The sequence below is a fragment of the Gopherus flavomarginatus genome, chromosome 10 (genome assembly GCF_025201925.1).
Source record: "Gopherus flavomarginatus isolate rGopFla2 chromosome 10, rGopFla2.mat.asm, whole genome shotgun sequence".
Taxonomy (NCBI): domain Eukaryota; kingdom Metazoa; phylum Chordata; order Testudines; family Testudinidae; genus Gopherus; species Gopherus flavomarginatus.
The window spans coordinates 42,724,306-42,743,899 of NC_066626.1; the positions used below are offsets into that span (position 1 = coordinate 42,724,306).

Sequence of the window (19,594 nt, forward strand, 5' to 3'; positions counted from 1 at the left end):
ACTATTCAGAGTTCACAACACTACTTTTGCCTTGTGCCTGAAATTTTCAGAGAGACCTAAGAAAATTTAGATGCCCAGTTCCCATTGAAAGTCATTGGGATTTATCCTTCTAATTCCCTTAGGCCTATCTGAAAATCCCTGTTTAAAATATTTTGTTCTGTCTAAACCAATGCTGTGTGACAAAATAGCAAAATTGTACAAGAAAAGTACAATTTCCTGTGCAGTTGCCCTTGAGAGAAGAATCTTTTCTGGGCATGGGAGAGAATGTAGGGCCTGATCCTGGTCCATAAGTATAGCGGAAGAGTCAGTGCTTCTGAGAGTTACGGTGTAAGGAGCAGCAAAGCCATTTACCTCTTTTTTACTTCTTTAACCACTGTAATTGTTTCCGTTAATTTGGGATACAGGCTTTATTTGATGGTTTAGTTAAATTTTTGTTTCTGCTTTAATTCCAGGTTGGTTGTGGTGCTGGAAATAGTGCTTTTCCTATTTTGAAAGTTATATGGTAAGCAATGTCAGTCCCCCCAAATACAAGCCCAGCATAAATGAAAAAAAAAGTTTTAAGCTAGTCTTATGCTATGAGAAATGCTGGATTGACAGTGCTAGATGCCAGAGTCTTCTGGTTACCCACAGAACAGGGACAATGTGGCAGTAGCCATGCAAGTTGTTCCCCATGATGCTGAGCGAGTTATTTGGCTTTGATTTAGAAGGGGAAACATTGGGTGTTGAGGTGGTAGGTCAGTCTTCAGGCTCATTCATGACAACTACTAACAAAAGTGTCTGTCGCTTGTGTTAGTTTGGGTATTTACACCAGTCCAGTGGCACTGGACTGAGACCATCAACACTTGTCATACAGGTTTCAGAGTAGCAGCCGTGTTAGTCTGTATCCGCAAAAAGAACAGGAGTACTTGTGGCACCTTAGAGACTAACAAATTTATTTCAGCATGAGCTTTTGTGAGCTACAGCTCACTTCTTCAGATGCACAGAATGGAACACACAGACAGGAGATATTTATACATACAGAGAACATGAAAAGATGGAAGTATGCATACCAACAGGAAGAGTCTAATCAATTTGAGATGAGTTATCGTCAGCAGGGGAAAAAAAACTTTTGAAGTGATAATTAAGATGACCCATAGAAGGTGTGAGGGGAACTTAACATAGGGAAATAGATTCAATTAGTGTAATGACCCAGCCATTCCCAGTCTCTGTAAAGGCCTGAGTTAATTGTGTCTAATTTGCATATTAATTTGAGTTCAGCACTGAACAGCCATCAGATAGCATCAACTTCTGGTTCCAAATTCAGAGGTGACAGAAATGATGGTGTATATTACCACATTGGCAAGAAGTTGTGAGTGTTATCTTTGACCCCTTTTGTCACTTCTGAATTTGGTCCATATTCTCGATTAAAGCAGCTCAAGTTTTAGTGACACAGAGATCCAAAGTTCCATGTTGCATTACGTAATCCCTTGAACCCTCCATCCCATCCACATAGCTTTTGTCTTCAGAAGGAAGTGTTGTGAGAGAATGTTCTCCTTTCTGTGCATGTTATTAGCTTTCACTGGAAACGATGTCCACACATCAGGGGAAGAGACAGACTCTTTTCTGCTCTCATCTTTGAAACTTGTGTGCAACACACTAATTGTTGTTCTGCAGCCCAATGCTAATAAATTACACTTTTGTAGTGACTTCAGTCCACTTCACAGACATTTGTTAGCCACAGCATTCCTGCGGTATAAGCACTATTGTGTCCATTTCACAGATGAGGAAATTCAGATACAGAGAGATTCAGGGCAGCTGGGAGCATGCTTCCTAGCCCAAGGAGACATACACACACACTAGCTCTGCTCTAGATAGCATGGTAAAAATAGCAGTGTGGCTATGGTGGGACAGGTAGTGGCTTAGGCTAGCTTCCCGAATACAAACCGGCAGACCCCTGGGAACATACCAGGATAGCCCGAGCTGTCACCATACTGCTTGTGGCTTGAGCAGAGCTGATGTGTGTCTGTCTGCCCGTCCACATTGGGAAGCACCTTCCCAGCTGCTATGTAGACACACCCAAGTGATGTGCCAAAGTCACACAGGAAGTGTGTTGCAGTTAGCAAAAGAATCCAGTCTCCAAACTACCAGACCTTAACCCCAAAACAATTCTTCTGCCCTGAACGTCAGATTATATTGTGAAAGGAGAAACCTGTATTATCAATGAAAACAACAGAAAGTGGTGTTTTGTGGGAGAAAAGACATTATTAGGTACGTATATGGGGAAAAACTCAAACTGGTGTGCATTATACAGGAAGCATAATTTGTACTGCAAAACTTCCTTTAATTAAGAGTCTTCCTATTAATCAGTATTTTACTCAGTGATCTCAATTGGTATGCAAATCCTGCATGTGACCAGATAGGTGCGTTAACTACATAGTATTTAGCATTTAAAACACAGAGGTGTAACTAAAGTCTGAATGCAGTTAAGAATATGCATTGATTTCATATTTGAATTGATGGAAACATCTCTTATCTGCTGGAAGGCACATCTTGTATCCAAGTACAATTCACACTATATTTGGCAATGTAAAATTGCCTTTTGTTTGCACAAAAGAATAGTAATACAATGTAGATTCACACTGTGCTTGAAAGAAAACCTTCCCCTTTCTGTGGAATATTTTTTTTTTTTTTATGATCCAAAATTAAAAATAAAAAGGGATGGTGCTTGACACAGTTAGTGCTTAGAGTTGCCAGGCATCCGGTTTTTGACCAGAACGCCTGGTCGAAAACGGACCCTGGTGGCTCCGGTCAGCACCACTGACCGGGCCGTTAAAAGCCCAGGCAGTGGTGCAGTGGGGCTAAGGCAGTCTCCCTGCCTGCCCAGGCTCTGCATAGCTCCCAGAAGTGTCTGGCCTTTCCCTCCGGCCCTTAGATGCAGAGGCAATCAAAGAAGCTCCGCTTACTGCCCCTGCCCCCAGCACTGGCTCCTCAGCACCCATTGGCCGCAGTTCACGGCCAGTGGGAGCTGCGGTGGCAGTGCCTGTGGGTAGTGCACACCGTGCAGAGCTACCTGGCCATGCCTCAGACTAGGGTCCAGACATGCTGGCCATGAAATAACTGTCCAGACCAGAACTATCCCTGTTGTTTAACAGAGGCTTTTCGTGCAGTTCACTTCCCACTTTATGAGAAGAGAACAGCTGTTTATACACCTTGGTGAGTCAATTGGATAAGTAGGACTAGGTCAGTCAAAACCCCTGCTGCTTACCCTCAATCATGCTAGGGGTTTCAGGTTCCACAAGATCTCACATCCAGTCTGGGACCTGTAATTCCACTGGTTGCCTGAATACAGCTCTTAAGCATTCACAGGGCCTATGAGGGTTTTGCTCAGTAGTGAGATCAAGATCGGCTGTTCTTGGTCCAAGAGGGTTCTCCTGCTCAGCCCCCTTAGAGATATGGTCTGCTGAGCTGGGTATACAGCAGAATCTGCTGGGCACAGGGACACATTTTCTCTTTGGTGAGACTTCCTTTAAAAATCTCCAGCACTTTAGGAGAAATGGTTTTTCTGAGGGCTAATCCTGTTCCTTAATTAGTGGGTCTGCTGCTTGACTTGCCCTCATTTACACTGATTGTTCAAGAGTTGAAAAAATTCCTGCCCTGGGTTCTTGACATCTGATGTTTTGATGTGCGGAAAATTTGCAACTGGCTTTGCAGTGAATGTGAGGGGAAGGGAAGCTAGCACTACAGGAAACCGACATGTATTTTGATGAAAAAAGGCCCAGGTTAATGGAAGGAAACAATCAAAACCACATAATCTGATCACAGCCAGCACAAATGACACCTGGGAACCCAAACGACTTCAGAGCAGTTAATAACTGTTAAATAATTTCCTCCGTTGAAGCTGAAATAAATATGTTTCATGTTGCTAATTAAATTACATGCATAGACCAGTGCCAGAAAATCTCTGAGTGGAGTTGCAGAAACCCACAAAATGATTGCAGAGTGAAAGTGTGACCCATTATTGCATATTGATGCAATGCAGCCCCTGGGTATCATCACAAGTATTTGATGGCTGTGACTCCGTCCAGTCGTCTTCCTTCTCTTGCTTTCCACTTACACTTTCTTCCTAGCTTGGTGTTTGCCTTCCCAATTCCCACCCCACGAACTGTTGGCAGATATTCCTACAGCTCTGACCTGTTTGCTTTGTGCTGGACAATATAAAGCATGTTGCTGAGACCAGTGAAAGGGATTTTGATCAAACCTATGGAGCACCCCAAAGAGCTGCATGTGGTTAGTACAATAGAATTTCTTTAATTGATGTTTGTTTTTTGTTCATAGCAATACCCCTGGAGCCTTTCTGTACTGCTGTGATTTTGCATCGGGAGCAGTGGAGCTAGTAAAGGTATTTCAAGTGTTCACTTTAGAAAGTGTGATGTACCCCATGAGCCTGTCATTCAGAAAGCTGGAAGGAGGCCATTCTTGTGAAAGGGAGCACAATGGTTTTGACAACTTTAAACTGGAGTTTTTAATACTCCAAAGCACAAAGTCCTTCTCTGCAGAGAGAGAAGTGAATGCCGCCAGTGGGCCTGTCTCGTCCTGAGCAAGATCCCAGAACAGAATCAGCTTTATGAGAAATATTTTACAAAACTGAATAATTGAAAAAACATTTCTTGAGTCATGGTAAATTGACTAACTACTACTATTCTCTCTATGTTTCTCTTAAACTTAATCATTACAGTCACACTTGTCCTACAATTCAGCCTGGTGTTCTGCCTTTGTTCATGATGTGTGTGATGATTCCTTACCCTACCCTTTTCCAGATGAGATCCAGGATGTCATTCTGCTTGTCTTTGTGCTCTCTGCCATTCATCCTGACAGGTAAATGAAGACTAAAGGGCAAAGCAAATGTGTTTAAAGCTCTTTTATCACTAGTGGTTTTCAAGAATATCAAAGTGAGATGATGAATCTTGAATTTATTATTTAGTAAGCTACATTATATATAATGCAGGACATTTTAAATGCCACATTCGCCTTTTCGGAATCTAAGAGAGAAGCTGGTCAAACTACTTCATTAGTGAGCCTCCTGTCACCATCAGAATGAAATGAACTTCTTCTTGAAAGACATATACCTATTAAAAGTGACAGTGCTTCAAGCAAGTCATAAATTCAGAAACAGGCTACTAGTCTCCCAGAGGGAAATTATTCTTGGTGATCAAAAACAAATATCCGTGATTTAGCATCTTACAACATGTTGATAAAGATCCAGGCTGCAATTCATTAGTTGCACACAACTGCATACATATTGGCCTCTTATGAAGAAGATCACTTAAGAGGACCTGGCTTGTTCGGATTAGGCAAATTAATCTAATTTGCACTATATTGGGTTGGGAGCTATTAGCTTTATTACTGAAGCAACTCTCAATATCTGAAGAACCAGCTAACACTGACAAATTTTGAAAGAATATTCTTTCTCATGGGGAAAAATACGAAAGGGTATATATTATTCACACTTACTATTGAACTGCTCCTTTAACCAGACTGTACAAAAGGAAATGCATATTGCACATGTAATGGTAAATGTGTTGTTTTAAGAACTGCATTAAATATGGCCATCCATGCTCAGCAGACATTAGAACAGTACTCACCTGAGTCAGTTTTACATTTGAGGACTGTTTTCTTGCCTGAATGGCTGAGTTATTAATCATTAGCTTTTGCAGAAAGACGATCTTTCCCAGAAAGCATATCTCTCCTTCCTGTTTGTGCAAAGATGAGCATGTGAGTCATGTGCAGAAGAGTGTTTTGCTAAGCCTGGGTGCAGATTCCAAACACAATTCAGACAGTAGATTGAAATTTGTGTAAGTGCAGCAATGCAGTGGGCAGGAAACCAGGCAAAATCTATTTTATCACACCTTTTGTCCACAGGAGAAATGATAAAATGCTCACAGACAAAATTTCTGAGAGTGTTTTTCCCAGTGACCGTTAAGAATACAATTCCCCTCCCCCACCACCAAGATTAGCCAAATGAATGCTGATGTGGGCATTTATATGTATAAATGCATATAGATTTCTGTGTGTAGATTCCTATGCAGTGTAATCCAGTCTCCAAAAGTTTAAGTACTCAAATATACTTTCTTCATTACAATACCCCTAGACATAAAGTGGTTGCATAAAAAAATTGTAATCTAGACCCTTGTTGATTTTTATAACAATTGTCTAACAGCTTGAAATATAAGAAATGACAAGGAAAACCAAGAGATTGATAATACAGAGCCTTAAATAAATAACACTTGGGTGCCTGGGAAATGTAAGGTTCTGGGATTATACATTCTCATTCAGCACCTTTGTTGTTAACCATTGTGTTCTCGTTTTGACAGTTGCTGTTCTTTTACTTTATAAAGCAACACTCTTCTTTTTGGCTAGCAGCCCCCCTTTTGAAATTACATTGTTCTCAAAAACAAGATAATTGGGAAGCCATTAACCTTCCTCTATGCCATGTGGTATTCATACTGTGCCAAATTTTCAAAGGGTTCATGCTTCATGTGTGTGTAGAATTTGTCAGTATCCCCATCTGAGTGCACAGAACACACATTTTCACGTGCGGCATTTCTAATTCTGTGCCCGCCTGTTTGCTCTGAGAACTCTTGTGTGTGTTTGTACATGCAGCTACCCCTTTTATGCTTGGGCAAAAACATGCAAATTTTGTGTATGAACAAAACAGAGGCCCTTTAAATGTTTGTCTTCCTCTATTTCTGAATTTAAGCACAGGATTTCCTTTAAAAGTGCATGTTTTCCTTTTTGAATGGTTTCTCTTAGCACATAATTCTCCTTTTCTGCTTAGTTAAGGCCTGATCCTGCACCTTCAAAGTCAATGGGAGCAAAACTGGGCTTCTGCTCTCTTGCTAGATTGTGCTTCTAGCGATAGCCTTAAGCATGAGCCAGTGTGTGAGCTGGGGGAGGAGCCCAGGAGACACTGTACCTCAGAGACATCTCTTGGAAGTGCAGTGCCTGTGTGCTCATATCTTGTATTAAAGGAGGATGTATCTCACAACAGCTCTTTTCAGGGTGCAGCATACTCGCTCCTCCCCCACTTAGCACCCAGCCAGGTCAAGGTAAACTGGCCAAAGAAATGGGAAATAGAACAAAGAGCCTTTTCATGAGCGTGACATTTACTCCTACGGTGAATGCAAATGGTTCGGTGATCTTAGGTAAGGGTAGATTAGTGCTAGAAAAGGCCCAGATTCACCAAAATTTCAGGGCTTTAGAGGATGCTAGACTTTTCTTGTCTCTGCTTCCTGCCAGTATCTTCAGACAAGTTTCTCCTGCCAAATTCCCCTCTATTGACAGATATCAAACTCTTCCTTTTATTCCACTAGGATAGAGACTCGTAGTCCACTGTTGTGTGTATGGTATAAATACATAGATAGATAGCTGGATTAGAGAGAGAGCTTCTTGTCTGCCTCCTGCTCCAGAGTCTTTTGGCAGGAAGATCAAAGAGACAGCCCGATCCACCCTATCCTGGCAGGTAGCCCAATCCATCCTACCTTGGTAGCTGGCTGTTCATTCAGCTTTATGCCACACAACTGCCTGCTGCTTTACTTGTAACTCACTGAAGATCCAGGCTTCCTTTGATCTTGAGGGATTGGATCTCAAGAATCTTACTTTAATCCATTCTGATATTTTGCTAAAGAGGAGGAAAGGACTCTCTCCCACCATTTTATATTATTCAGTAAAAGTTTCTTTTGCATTTTTGTGCCTTTGCATCTTTGTAAAAAAAAAATTGTTCTTCCTACTGAAGCTGTTTGTTAGTGTCTGACATTTTTACGTGATTGAAGACAGTCCCTTCTCACTGAGCCTTCAAAAACAACATGTTGAACCCAGTGGCAAGAGAAAAGCTACGTTTGGAGTTACACCAGTGTCACATTTTATTTTCTAAGGATGCAAGGAGTTGTAAGTAGACTGGCCAAATTATTGAAACCTGGAGGGATGTTGTTATTTCGAGACTACGGAAGATACGATACATCTCAGCTTCGTTTTAAAAAAGGTATTTCCTAAGAGATGTTTTAGTATTTATTTTTCACTTTGCATATCTGTTAAAGGGATAGCACAGTCATTCTATTCACAATTTTTATCTTTTAGGCCGCTGTTTGTCAGAGAATTTTTATGTACGAGGAGACGGTACCAGAGTTTATTTCTTTACAGAAGGTAAAACAAATTTCAGTTTTATAGAAAAGTTCTGAGTGTCTCTTTAGATGACATGGGGTACAAAGCCACTTAAAAAGCTATGTAAGTAATTTTTATACCCCTTTAACTCTCCATTTTTCAAAAACATTAAGGTCATTTTTGTGAAAGATTTTTTTCTTTTCCAGCATCAGACTTTGATTCCCTTCCTCAGCTGTGTCATTGAAGCTTAAGTTATCATACTTCAACTATTTTAATTTAACAGTCGTTTGAGTGCCTCTTTTTACCCTTGATAAATAAGTTTCCTCTGCACTAGCATCATTGCTTTATTTCTGTCGCGATATCAGATTATATAGAGGATTATACAGGAGCACACAATTGTTTTTATGGTACTAGTAAAAAGTATATAGTCCATTTTTTCCATTTTCTTCTTTTTAAATTCGTAGGACTGGGTTCATCAATTTTAGCAAGAAGTAGGTCTATACTGGGAGGAGTTTCCTACTGGAGATTAGCAGTTTTAATTAATTAGGTACCTTTATGATGATTCTTGGGGTATCCAGGACTATGAGTCACCTCGTTACCTACCTGCCTCCAGTGAGAAGGAGAACTGCTTGTGCTTAACTCTCAGTTCCCTGACACCTCCAGTCTGTTAACCACCCAAACAATCTCCTCCGGGCTTTGCCATCCCTTACTTTGCTTTGCAGGTTAACCATAGGTGCACACGAGTCCTTGATCCCCTTTGAAGCATTCCCCTGTAGTGTTCAACGCCTTATCCACTGAACACCCATAGTAACACCAGGCCTGCCATCCCCAAGGAACAGTGTGCACACCAGCTTGAATGATTCAACTCAGGATCATCTCCTTGTACAATACCACAGCACTGAGATTTATTTATTGTGAAAACAATAATAAGTTTTTTATCAGCAATCGAGATTTAAGAGGTAGTGAGTAAGTATAATGGAAACAGATGGGTTATATAAAACAAAATCATAATACAATCCACAGAGACTAAATTTAATCTCAAATCTAAATAAGTTTGTCTCATCCAGATGTCCTTTGCAGTGCTTCAACCAAGCCTGGTTGTGATCCATTTTCATGAATGCAATAGCACTGCTCGATGACTTCCTAGGTGTAGGATAAAGGGTGTCTTCCTTGTCTTCTTTTTATATTCCCTAAAGTTCATTGCTCGTACCTCCCGGAGTCCAGCCAATCCCCACCGTAGGTTATTCTCAGGTGCACTGTCTTCCTGCTGATTTCATATCTCCCCTCTGACTTTGTAAATGACTTCCCTTTGTGTTAACTTATTGTGCTTAATTTGCACGCAAACCAACAGAGACAGATAAATAAACATCCTTGCTCTGACAGAAACCTATTTGTCAGTCTGCCTTAATACAGATTTGAGGAATATATTTTAGTATGCATACAAAACTCCTTACATAGTATTTGTACAGATCTTACACAACAATATTAATGACCAGCGTAACCCTGGCTTTGATTTAAGACCTCACAAGATATTCTTTGGTGAACGAGAATGTACATACCATAATCAGGATATTCCTGTAACTCCCTTGCCAGTTAGCACTGAGGGGTTTATGGGTCACAACCTTCGACCTACTTTTGATAGCATCCGCAATTTTACACAGGATTTAGCTCTGACTTGCATGATGTTAGCCCTCAATTAACAAGGGCATGAGATCCAAAGTCAGATCTCTTAAAGAAATACCATTAAGCAGCTAAACGGTGGTTCTTAGGAGCTGATTGTGTTCCCATGACCCATACATAGAGCAGTCTCAGTTTGTGGGTCTTCCCCCTCCCACGGGTCTGGGGACATTCAAGTTTTACTGGAATTTTACTACATTTGGAATTTTACTCTGAAGAGTCTCACCTCTAATGCTTTCTTAAAGATCCTTCCTACTGTGAAAGAAATATCTTTTATACTTGAAGTAAACATGCTGGGCCAAATAATGGACTGGAGAGCATGTGCTGGTGCTTTACTTCTGGCAGATCCTGACCGTCTCTGGCAGGTATCTCTGGCTTGAGTAGAATCACCCATGGCTCTGTGAATGACTGTTGGCCTCTTAGGGCTGTTAGCAGTGAACAAAACCTGGCACAGCAGCCAAGGATTTGGCGAACACAAAGGGGAGTTTTATGTGCCTATACCTCCCTGGCCTGCACTGTGTGCAGTACAGCTGGAGCCAAGGGTCTGGCCTGACATCTTTGTAATAAGAGTGGGGAAGTGAGTAGGAGGGATTCAGATATTAACTATGGGGGTGGGGGAACCCTAACATGCCATGGGATCTCTTGATTCTTAGCAGAAAATGGGGAGTGCCTACTGTGGTAAATTCTGGCTCCATTTATACAGCTTAAGAAATCTGGTTGCTATGGTGAATTTGTGTTGTTAAAAACTGCTGGGTCATGAGTGCCTATATTATGTGGATCCACCATTGCTGACAGGTCCTGTAGCAAGTACACACATGAGAGTAACACCGGGGAATATTTAATGTTAATGATGGCACTTTGACTACACAGAGGCTATTCTAAAAAGCAGCTGCATCCTGAGAAAACTGGTTTTAGCTTCACCTCTTGGAGGTAGGAGCAGTAAAAAGTTACATAAAGGACAGAACAAAAGAAGTGGGAGGGGCGGGGGATTTAAATAGCAAGCCACACAGGAACAGAGAGGTCTAGATAGTAAAAGAAAGCATGAGATAGGAGGGAGCAAAGTCATCCAGCATGTAGCAGCCTCATAGGGGCAGTGGAGCTCTGCCCACTTATCTGAGCCCAGATGGCCCCAAGGACTCTGGACAACCCAAGGGACTCTAACCCAGGGGTCCTCAAACTGAGGGTCGAGACCCCTCAGGGGATTGCGAGGTTATTACATGTGGGGTCACGAGCTGTCAGCCTCCACTCCAAACCCTGCTTTGCCTCCAGTATTTATAATGGTATTCAATATATAAAAACGTTTTTTTAATTTATAAGGGAGAGTCATATTCAGAGGCTTGCTGCGTGAAAGGGGTCATCAGTACAAAACTTTGAGAACCACTGCTCTAACCCCAGCGCAAAGAATGCCCTGTAGTGGGAAGGAAATTGCGGCAGGGTTTATGGTGTTCTTTGTTTTGTATGAGCTGTACTCTCTTGGTTTCTATGTGATTAAGTATAAAAGAGTATTAATGTGTTAGACTTTGTGCAAAGTGTGTGTTTGTGTTAACTGCTTCACAACTGCTGTATGCCCTTGAGGGAGTTAAACTTTAATCAGAAGCTTCAGACCTTTAAGGTGGAGTTTACAGGATTGGGTGCTAGGCAGCAGGTCTGTGCTCTGAGGCTTCATCTACACTACACAGCACTGCCTGTGGCATGTAGGAACTTGCCTCAGCAAAAAGCAAGCTGCGTCCACACTGCAGTGTGTAGCTTCAAGTCTCAATGAAAGGCTGTGGCAGAGAGAAGGCAGCAGGAAAACTCCTTGCTGTCAGAGCCCTTCACTGCAGCAAGGAAAGGCTCTGGCAGGAGGGAGGCAGTGGGAAACGGTTCTGTCAGAGCTTTTCCTCCCTTCTGAAGTCTTTCTCTACTGTGGGGAAAGCTCCAGCAGCAGGGAACTGGCAAAGCCTTTCCTTGCTGCTGGAGCCTTTCATGGCAGTGGGGCCTTTCGCCGCTGCCTCCCCCCTGCCAGGACCTTTCCTCGCCTCATGGAAGAGACTCTGGCAGAAGGCAAAGATTCCAGCAGCGGGGAGCTGGTGGAGCCTTTCCCCTGCCTCTTTCCCCTGCTAGAGTCTTTCTCCACTGATGGAGTCTCTTCCTGCAGAGTGGAAAGGCGCCAACAGTGGGACATCACATGGCTCAAAATGGCAGTGTAGCTGGAGAGGCAGGGCTTGGGTGAGTAGAGAGCATACATACCCACACCTTCAGGAGTGTCTTTTCTCTACTTGCCTGTACTGGGCCTCACTGGCTACGCTGCTGTTGTTACTTGTGCTGAGGGGACTATGCAAGTATGTATGATGAAAGGGGTGTGCAGTGTAGACACACCCAGAGAGCCTGCCTTGGGGCAGTGGCTGGACTCCATTCAGGCTCCCTGGGCTTAAAACATTCTGGGATCATGGACACAAAGGCTTACATTCCCTACCCAGCAGTCCAGGCGGTGACTGAAAGGGTTGCCCAGACAGATTAGTAGCACCTGCTTATCAATAGAAGACATCACTTAGCTGAGGTTGTGCAGTGATAGAGAATGACATTGGCATTAGCAGTTGGGACTCACCACAGAAGATGTTAAAGGTAGTTTTATAGAGTAGTTTTTATACTCTAATGTGGAAACCAAGGGGTACATCTACACTGCAATAAAACCTGCAGCACGGCTGTGGCTGGCCCTTTATCTGACTCAGGCTTGAGGGGATTGTCAGAGCCCACGCTCCAACCTGAGCCCAAATGTCTACAGTGCAATTTTTAACCCTGCTACCCAAGGTCCTGAGCCCTAGTTAATTGACCCAGGCTCTGAGACTTGGTGCTGCAAGTTTTTTGTTGCAGTGCAGACATATCCAGAATGATCAAAATGTTGTATATTTGCCTTCCTCAAATCCAGTGTAACTTGGAACCCTGAAAAAAGGTTGTTATATACTATGAGCAATGTGTTCTGGACCCCAGGTGTGAGATTTTATACTGTATTACAACTCAATGATGCCACAAAGATTCTCTTTTACAGAAGGATTTCTCATGGACTGTTCTAGCTCTGGGTTATCAGATTACAAAGCAGAGCTGATTCCAGCTCTGAAGAACTACAGTATATGTGTTAAATTGGTAAATTTCTTTAACTGGCTGTATCAGTTTGGTTTTTTTTAATTATAGTAATTCTACTTCTCATTTGGGGAACAGATGAGGTCCACAACATGTTTACCCTGGCTGGGTTAGTTGAAGTGCAGAATCTAGTTGATCGACGATTACAAGTCAACAGAAAGAAAAAAGTGAAAATGCAGCGAGTTTGGATACAAGGCAAGTTCCAAAAACCATTCCAGTCACCTCAGAATAGCCGCCAATAGGCACCCTCATAGCTTAATATATAGTATTCCCCAGAGACCAAAACAAGTGAGTGCATATGTATTTCCTGTGGATCCTATGTTAACTGCTGAAAAGGCAGAAAAAATGTTGAACTGAAAGCATTTTCTTTAAAAAGTGTACTTTTTTGTTAAGAAGTGCTGTGGAAAAATGTCTCTTGTCTCTGCTTGTGTACATAATAAAATGGCCGTGCACTAACCTATTCATATCTCAATGACCTCTTATTATTTGGTTTGAATAGTTGAACAATAATATTAAAATATAACAAGTCAACTTGCTGCTGCAATTCTCATAATTTGTGAAGAGAATTTTAGACTGAAATGGAATTGTCTTGCATGGTTTAAGCACAGGAATGCCGGTTCTCATAGTTCAAGCTGCTCCTACCCTCTCTCCTCATATGGTCCCAGAGCCTGGGCCCCAACCCAAGCTCAGACCCAAACATCTAAACTGCAATTTTATAGTCTAGCAGCCCAAGCCCCAGGAGCCCAATTCAGCTGACTTGGACCAATCGCAAGTGTTTTATTGCCGTGTAGACATACTTTGAGAAATCCCCTACACCAGGGGCTCTCAACCTTTCCAGACTACTGAACCCCTTTCAGGAGTCTCATTTGTCTTGCGTACCCTAATGGTTAACCTCACTTAAAAACTGCCTGCTTACAAAATCAGACATAAAAATACAAAAGTGTGACAGTACAGTATTACTGAAAAATTGCTTACGTTCTCATTTTTACCATATAATTATAAATCAATTGAAATACATATATTGTACTTACGTCAGTGTATAGTATATAAAGCAGTATAAACAAGACAGAATATGAAATTTTAGTTTGTACTGACTTTACTTTTATGTAAAAAGGATTGTATTTAATTAGATTAGGGAACTTAAGCCTTTCCCAATGGCTAAGTAGCAGTCTGGGATATAGGGTGTATTGAGAAGACTGGGATGAGGTAGCGGAAAGAGGCAGAAGTTGAGGCAGTCATGTTTGTTTGGGACTGTGATTGGCAGAAACACCTAACACTGGGAAGCAGAGGGCTAATTAGAACCTTTGGACCCAATTGGCCTTGCCCCGCTGTACCTGCAGGAGATGTCAGGCCTGGAGGAGGGGAGTTAAAAGGAGGAAACGTTATGCCGATTCAAGGCTGACCAGGAAGGAGATCAGAACTCGGCTTCTCATGCTGTGAGAGAAGCCTGGTTGCAGACAGAAACTGAGGATGAGGTAACCTCGCCTCGTCTCCTGGCGGAAGGGATGACCAGACACTGAGAGACTGGTTGAAATCCTGATTGAAGACAAGCACTTCAGGTTCATCATACCATGGTTTTGAGGAATTTTTTTTCTGATTTCTTATGAACCATAATACCCTGGAAGAGGTAGGACTGAAGTGTGACTTGGCTAGAGGGCTAAAGCACTGCTACGTTGGACCTTGCAAGAGACAGCAAACCTATCAGCAGAGACACCTGGCTGTATGAGTCATGCCCTGACAGGCCACAAAGAGTTGTTGCAGAGATAAATCCAGGGATTCCAGGGGCGGTAGACAGAGCATAGGGATTTATGCTTAAGAAATAGGCAAGTGTCCTGTTAACTCAATAGGGTGAGTCCTGTTAACTCAATAATAACTGTCCTGTGTTAACGGTCCTTGGCTTTTGGCCTCAGAGTTATTGTTCTATAAGGACATGATCTGTCAGGTTCATTTAGCTCATGATACAATGATAAACAGGGAGCATTCTCAGGTTAATCTAAATAGTGTGCACGCATTGAAGAATTAATGTCAGCAATATATTCTAGGCTAGTAGCTGAAAGCCCATGCTGTCATGCAGGCGTAATTTGTAAAGTCATGTGGAAAATGACTGAGAACTTAAAAATTGGACGGTAACAGACCACGAATCTTAGTGCTGTTTGAACCTGGTGATATACTAAACAAAAATGGCTCTCAGCCATGCCTGTAGTTGTTTCCATCTCTTCACACTGACTCCACAGACATTCTAGGCATGAGAGTGATGTATGGCGTGGTTATGTGGGTGGCTATGGTGATTTGAGTGTGGGTTGTATTGGCTGGGTGAGTTGCGTTGACTTGTAAGGGTAGTAGAAGAGGAGGGATTGTTCTACAACGAAGGACTAGTTGTATTTGGAGTTATTGTGTGTGCTGGCTGTGTTGATTTGTGTGGTTGTGTTGATTTGTGTCGGGGAGCATTGTGCTGGGAGATTGGTGTTAATTTATGTAGGTGATGAATAGGTGTATGCTTCAGTGAAGGGCAATGTCTGTTTGGGGTTCTTATGTATGCTGGTTGTGAGTGGTTGTGTTGATTTGTGTTGATTTTTGCAGGTGGCAGTTGGGCACACAGGTGTGGTATTTGAGCCAAGAAATCCACCATCTGTGTGGTCTCCCTCCCAACCAGTTAAGTTTGATGCATGCAAATTAGCTGTAGAGTAAGAATGGTGACTGGTTGAATTACCTCTGATATCACACTGGTTTAGGATTCTTGGCATGGTATAGACACATGCCTTAGTATGGATGTGCAGGTGTAATTTTTAAATCAGGATGGCTGTGTTCTTAAAAACTGGATGGTAACAGACCACATAACCCAGTGATGATTCAACCTGCTGATATTCTGACCAAAAAGAGCTTGTAGCTGCCTCCATTGCATCACAGTACTCAGCATCCATTTTAGGCTTCAGAATGACATTCCTGGAATCTTTTTAGATAGATAACTGTAGACCATCAGTGCCAAATCAGTTTATTTTACCAGTTCACAGACATACTACATCTGATAAATATCATCTCTCTCCTTAATCAGAAGTATTGGTTTAAAGAGAACCTTATTAAAAGATGAAGTAAGTATTAGCAGAAGCACCCTTTGTTTGAAAGGGTAGTGGTGGTTGTATCAAAATATTACACAACTACCACATTGCACCCTATAGGCGGTTAAGTCTCAGTGAAGGGTAAAGTATTTGGGGCCAGACATTACGGGCTTTACATATGCACACTTCCCATCTAGCTTTTAGCTTTCTTTTTTTTGTTTGAGTCTGGCCTAACTAAGCCATTGTATTTTTATTTATATTTATTTATGCAAGCAACAGCCACCTGGTTTGCTGGTAGCACGCAGCTGATTTCTGGATACTGAAAAATAAAGCAAGATAAAATTTATAGAAAAGGTACTGGGAGTACTGTGACCACACTTTAAGAAAGATGTGGGCAAATTGGAGAAACTCCAGAGAAGAACAACAAAAATAAGATGTTGTAAAAACATAATTTATGAGGGAGGGTTGAGGAATTTGCATATTTAGTCTAGAGAAGAGAAGGCTAAGGAGGAGTTATGATAACAAATGTGTAAAGGACTGTTATAAAGAGGATGGTGACCAATTATTCTCCTTGTCCACCAAAGGTAGGACAGGAAGTAATTAGTTTAGTTTGCAGCAAGTGAGATATAGGTTAGATAGTAGGAAAGCATTTCTAACTATAAGGATAGTTAAGCATTGGAACAGGCAATTTGAAGGGGCTATGGAATCCCTGTCCTTGGAAGCTTTTAAGAACAGGTTAGACACATGCCTGCCAGGGATGGTCTAGGTGTACTTAATCCTGCCTCAGTGCAGGGTGATGGACTACATGAGCCTCTTGAAGTCCTTTCCAGCCCTATATTTCTATGATTCCTTCCATTATGGTAGATGTGAAATGTCCCTAATTTGTCAAAATATTTTTGTTACACTTTTAATGTATTCTGTACAGGTAAGTTATTTTAAATATGTGGCAAAGGTCTGAGCTTCCCCCTCCTCTCAGAGCATATAGCATGGTAGAAGGTAGGAAATAATGCACATTGCATTTTAATGTCTTCCATTCTTCAGTGCCAAAACTGAAGTCTTCGTAGCTTTTTAATCTACCGTGATCATTTTAGACCAATAGCATTTTAAATCGCAGGAGTTTTAGATGGAAAAAACCTTACTAGATCATCCCAACCATTTTCCTTCCCATTCAGCTAAAATGTGCTTTTGTTAAATTTCTAGACCCTTATTAGGCCCTAGGGTAAATTACAAAAACATAAGTCCTTGTTTTCTACATTTCACACAGAAGAATTTTATGGACCTGATCCTGTATTCCTGATAAACATGTAGCTCCTGTGGAAGTCAGTGGGAGTTTTGTGTGCACAATGCTTGCAGTGTTAGGCACTAAATCATTTATCCACCATTCAGACTTAGCCACATGTAGGGTGAAATATTGTAGCTCTGTAACTGCAGAGATATGCTACACCACTGTTTAGGACAAGAAGTGAAGAATATCACTTTTATTATGAACTATAATGGGGATTTTCAGGAGACAGAATGTAATTACCCCCAATTGAAATTTAACCAGGACACAGGGAGAGTTAGCATCCCTACCACTGCAAAAAGTGTTGAGCTCTTTCCTGACCACAGCTGATTAGCACCTCAGGATACCTGATAACTAAGACAAATTAGTTAAAAAATGCAACAAATCAACACAATGTAATATTGGCATTATTCATCTAACTGTATAATATGTTATTTTGGCTGGACAAGTTTATTCATCTGATTCGTGGAGGGATGAGCAGTCTACTATATTAGTATATGATATTTATTGGTTTTTAAAAAAATATTAATGTAATTTTCAATTGTTGCAAGGGCCTTCAGAGCATGGGAAAGTGCCTTTTGGTTGAACGATTAACAGGGAAATAAACAAAATTTTATTATAAATCTAAATTTTAAAGATTAGGTAACGTACTTTAAAACAATGGTTTTCCACTTTAAAGGATGACTGATCATGTGCTCTACATTTAAACTATAAACAGTGATTTAGTATCTAATTCTTATGTGTTCATCTTGCAAACCCAGCAAGACTGTCATGGTGACAAAACACTGTGTCCGGTTTCAGAGATTTTCCAGCTTGCCTCCCTCTGATATTTTGGGTTCAGTCTGGTAAAGACAGATACTCAACGGACTCCTTGTAAGTGTTCCATTAACATCCTTGAACGAGAGATGGATTGACTCTGCATCACACATCCTGCTAAAGTAATGTCAGTTTACTAGACTGTAGTGCAGAAAAGTCTTTTCCATATGTCTTCAGACGAATCCAGCTCTAATGTAATCCTTACCAATATATCATATTAATTCAGAAGATGTCATCAACTCCAAAATATCTACTATTTATAAGTCAACAAATTATATCTTTGATGTATTGACACATTTTATTTAGTTTCAAAACAAGAAATATTAAACTCTTTTATTGATGGCTTTTAAAATACAGAATAACACCAAAAAGCTTAAACATACATTCAGGTCATAATCAACAGGATCATAAGTCACAGAAAGATAGAATAATAACTGTAACGTATATAATATATTTAAAGCTCCTTAGGTGGTAACCTGAAAATCACACAAGAAAGGAATGTCAAAAACAAGCAGTCCTCCATTTATGTAGGTGGAGGGGAGCATATTGCAGCCAAAATTGCTTATTCCTTCTGGTCTGAATCAGAAACAGCTCAGAAATAGCTGAAGGATGCAAATTAGAAAAACCCATTGTGTGACCTATTATCACAATAGCGTAATATAAACAACAGTTAAGTCAGTATAATAGATGCATCCAGGATATCATGTCATTATTCACAGAAGAGAGATGGGTTTTTGAGCCCTCACCCAGTGTCTTAGAATCCAGACACGAAACAATATGATCTGCACTGTAGAGAGATGCAAATAAGATCCACACAGCACACACACATTTCATGTGGTCTGAAAAAGAAAAAAGACCCTGAGAGGCAGGTGTTGCTTTTCAAAGCCAGACCATGAGATACGACCATTTGAACTAGTATTTAAAGCAATAGACACAAATCCTTCCAGTCTTAGTCACTTAACATTCAGCGACACAGAGCAAGAAGCAGGTGAATGAATAAGCAATAGTGATATTTTAAAAGGGTTTTGAACACATGTAACTTTAAATGCCATCCAGCCATTGGAGTCCCCAAGGTCTCTTCTTTCTCCCTTTTGATTTTTGTCTGACCGGTAAGTATGGTGCAATCTTAGCATCATAGTTTTTCTGTCAGATATTAACTACAAAACTAAGGAAAATGATTGTCTTCCAAAATGGCAAAATCACTATTCATCTGCTTGGCGGGAGAGGTGAAGTTTTGAAGTGTAAGAATCTTTATGACTTTTGGACAGTGTTAAGGACCAGCTTATTTTTAAGAAAATCAGATAAGCCTCACAGATCAAAAGCAGTAAGTGATCCCATGTTAGGTCCTGATCCTGCATACCTTGTACATTCAAAGCTCCCACTGATGTCAGATGTTATGTTCTAAAGTAAAGCAGCTATTTGTTTTTCATTCAAGTCAGCGATATCTAATATAAGGCATAAGTCAGACCTGTAACTAAACTGCACTATAAATCAAGTCAGAGATTAA

General features: G+C 41.1%; 1 protein-coding gene across 6 annotated transcripts in view; it reads left to right on the top strand.

The window, feature by feature from the left end:
* Window positions 1-19,594, top strand: part of METTL8 (methyltransferase 8, methylcytidine) — a 70,351-nt gene that overhangs the window by 34,101 nt on the left and 16,656 nt on the right. For 4 of the 6 annotated variants that reach the window (XM_050916710.1, XM_050916707.1, XM_050916711.1 and 1 more), the window contains 6 exons: window positions 453-502; window positions 4,315-4,378; window positions 4,715-4,854; window positions 7,911-8,017; window positions 8,113-8,178; window positions 12,985-13,393. In XM_050916710.1, coding sequence (XP_050772667.1) covers window positions 453-502; window positions 4,315-4,378; window positions 4,715-4,854; window positions 7,911-8,017; window positions 8,113-8,178; window positions 12,985-13,175 — 618 coding nt within the window. In that variant the 3' untranslated portion in view covers window positions 13,176-13,393. Of the gene's footprint in view, window positions 1-452; window positions 503-4,314; window positions 4,379-4,714; window positions 4,855-7,910; window positions 8,018-8,112; window positions 8,179-12,984; window positions 13,394-19,594 lie in introns of those variants that run through there. The other 2 variants (XM_050916708.1, XM_050916712.1) reach the window with 2 other exon arrangements.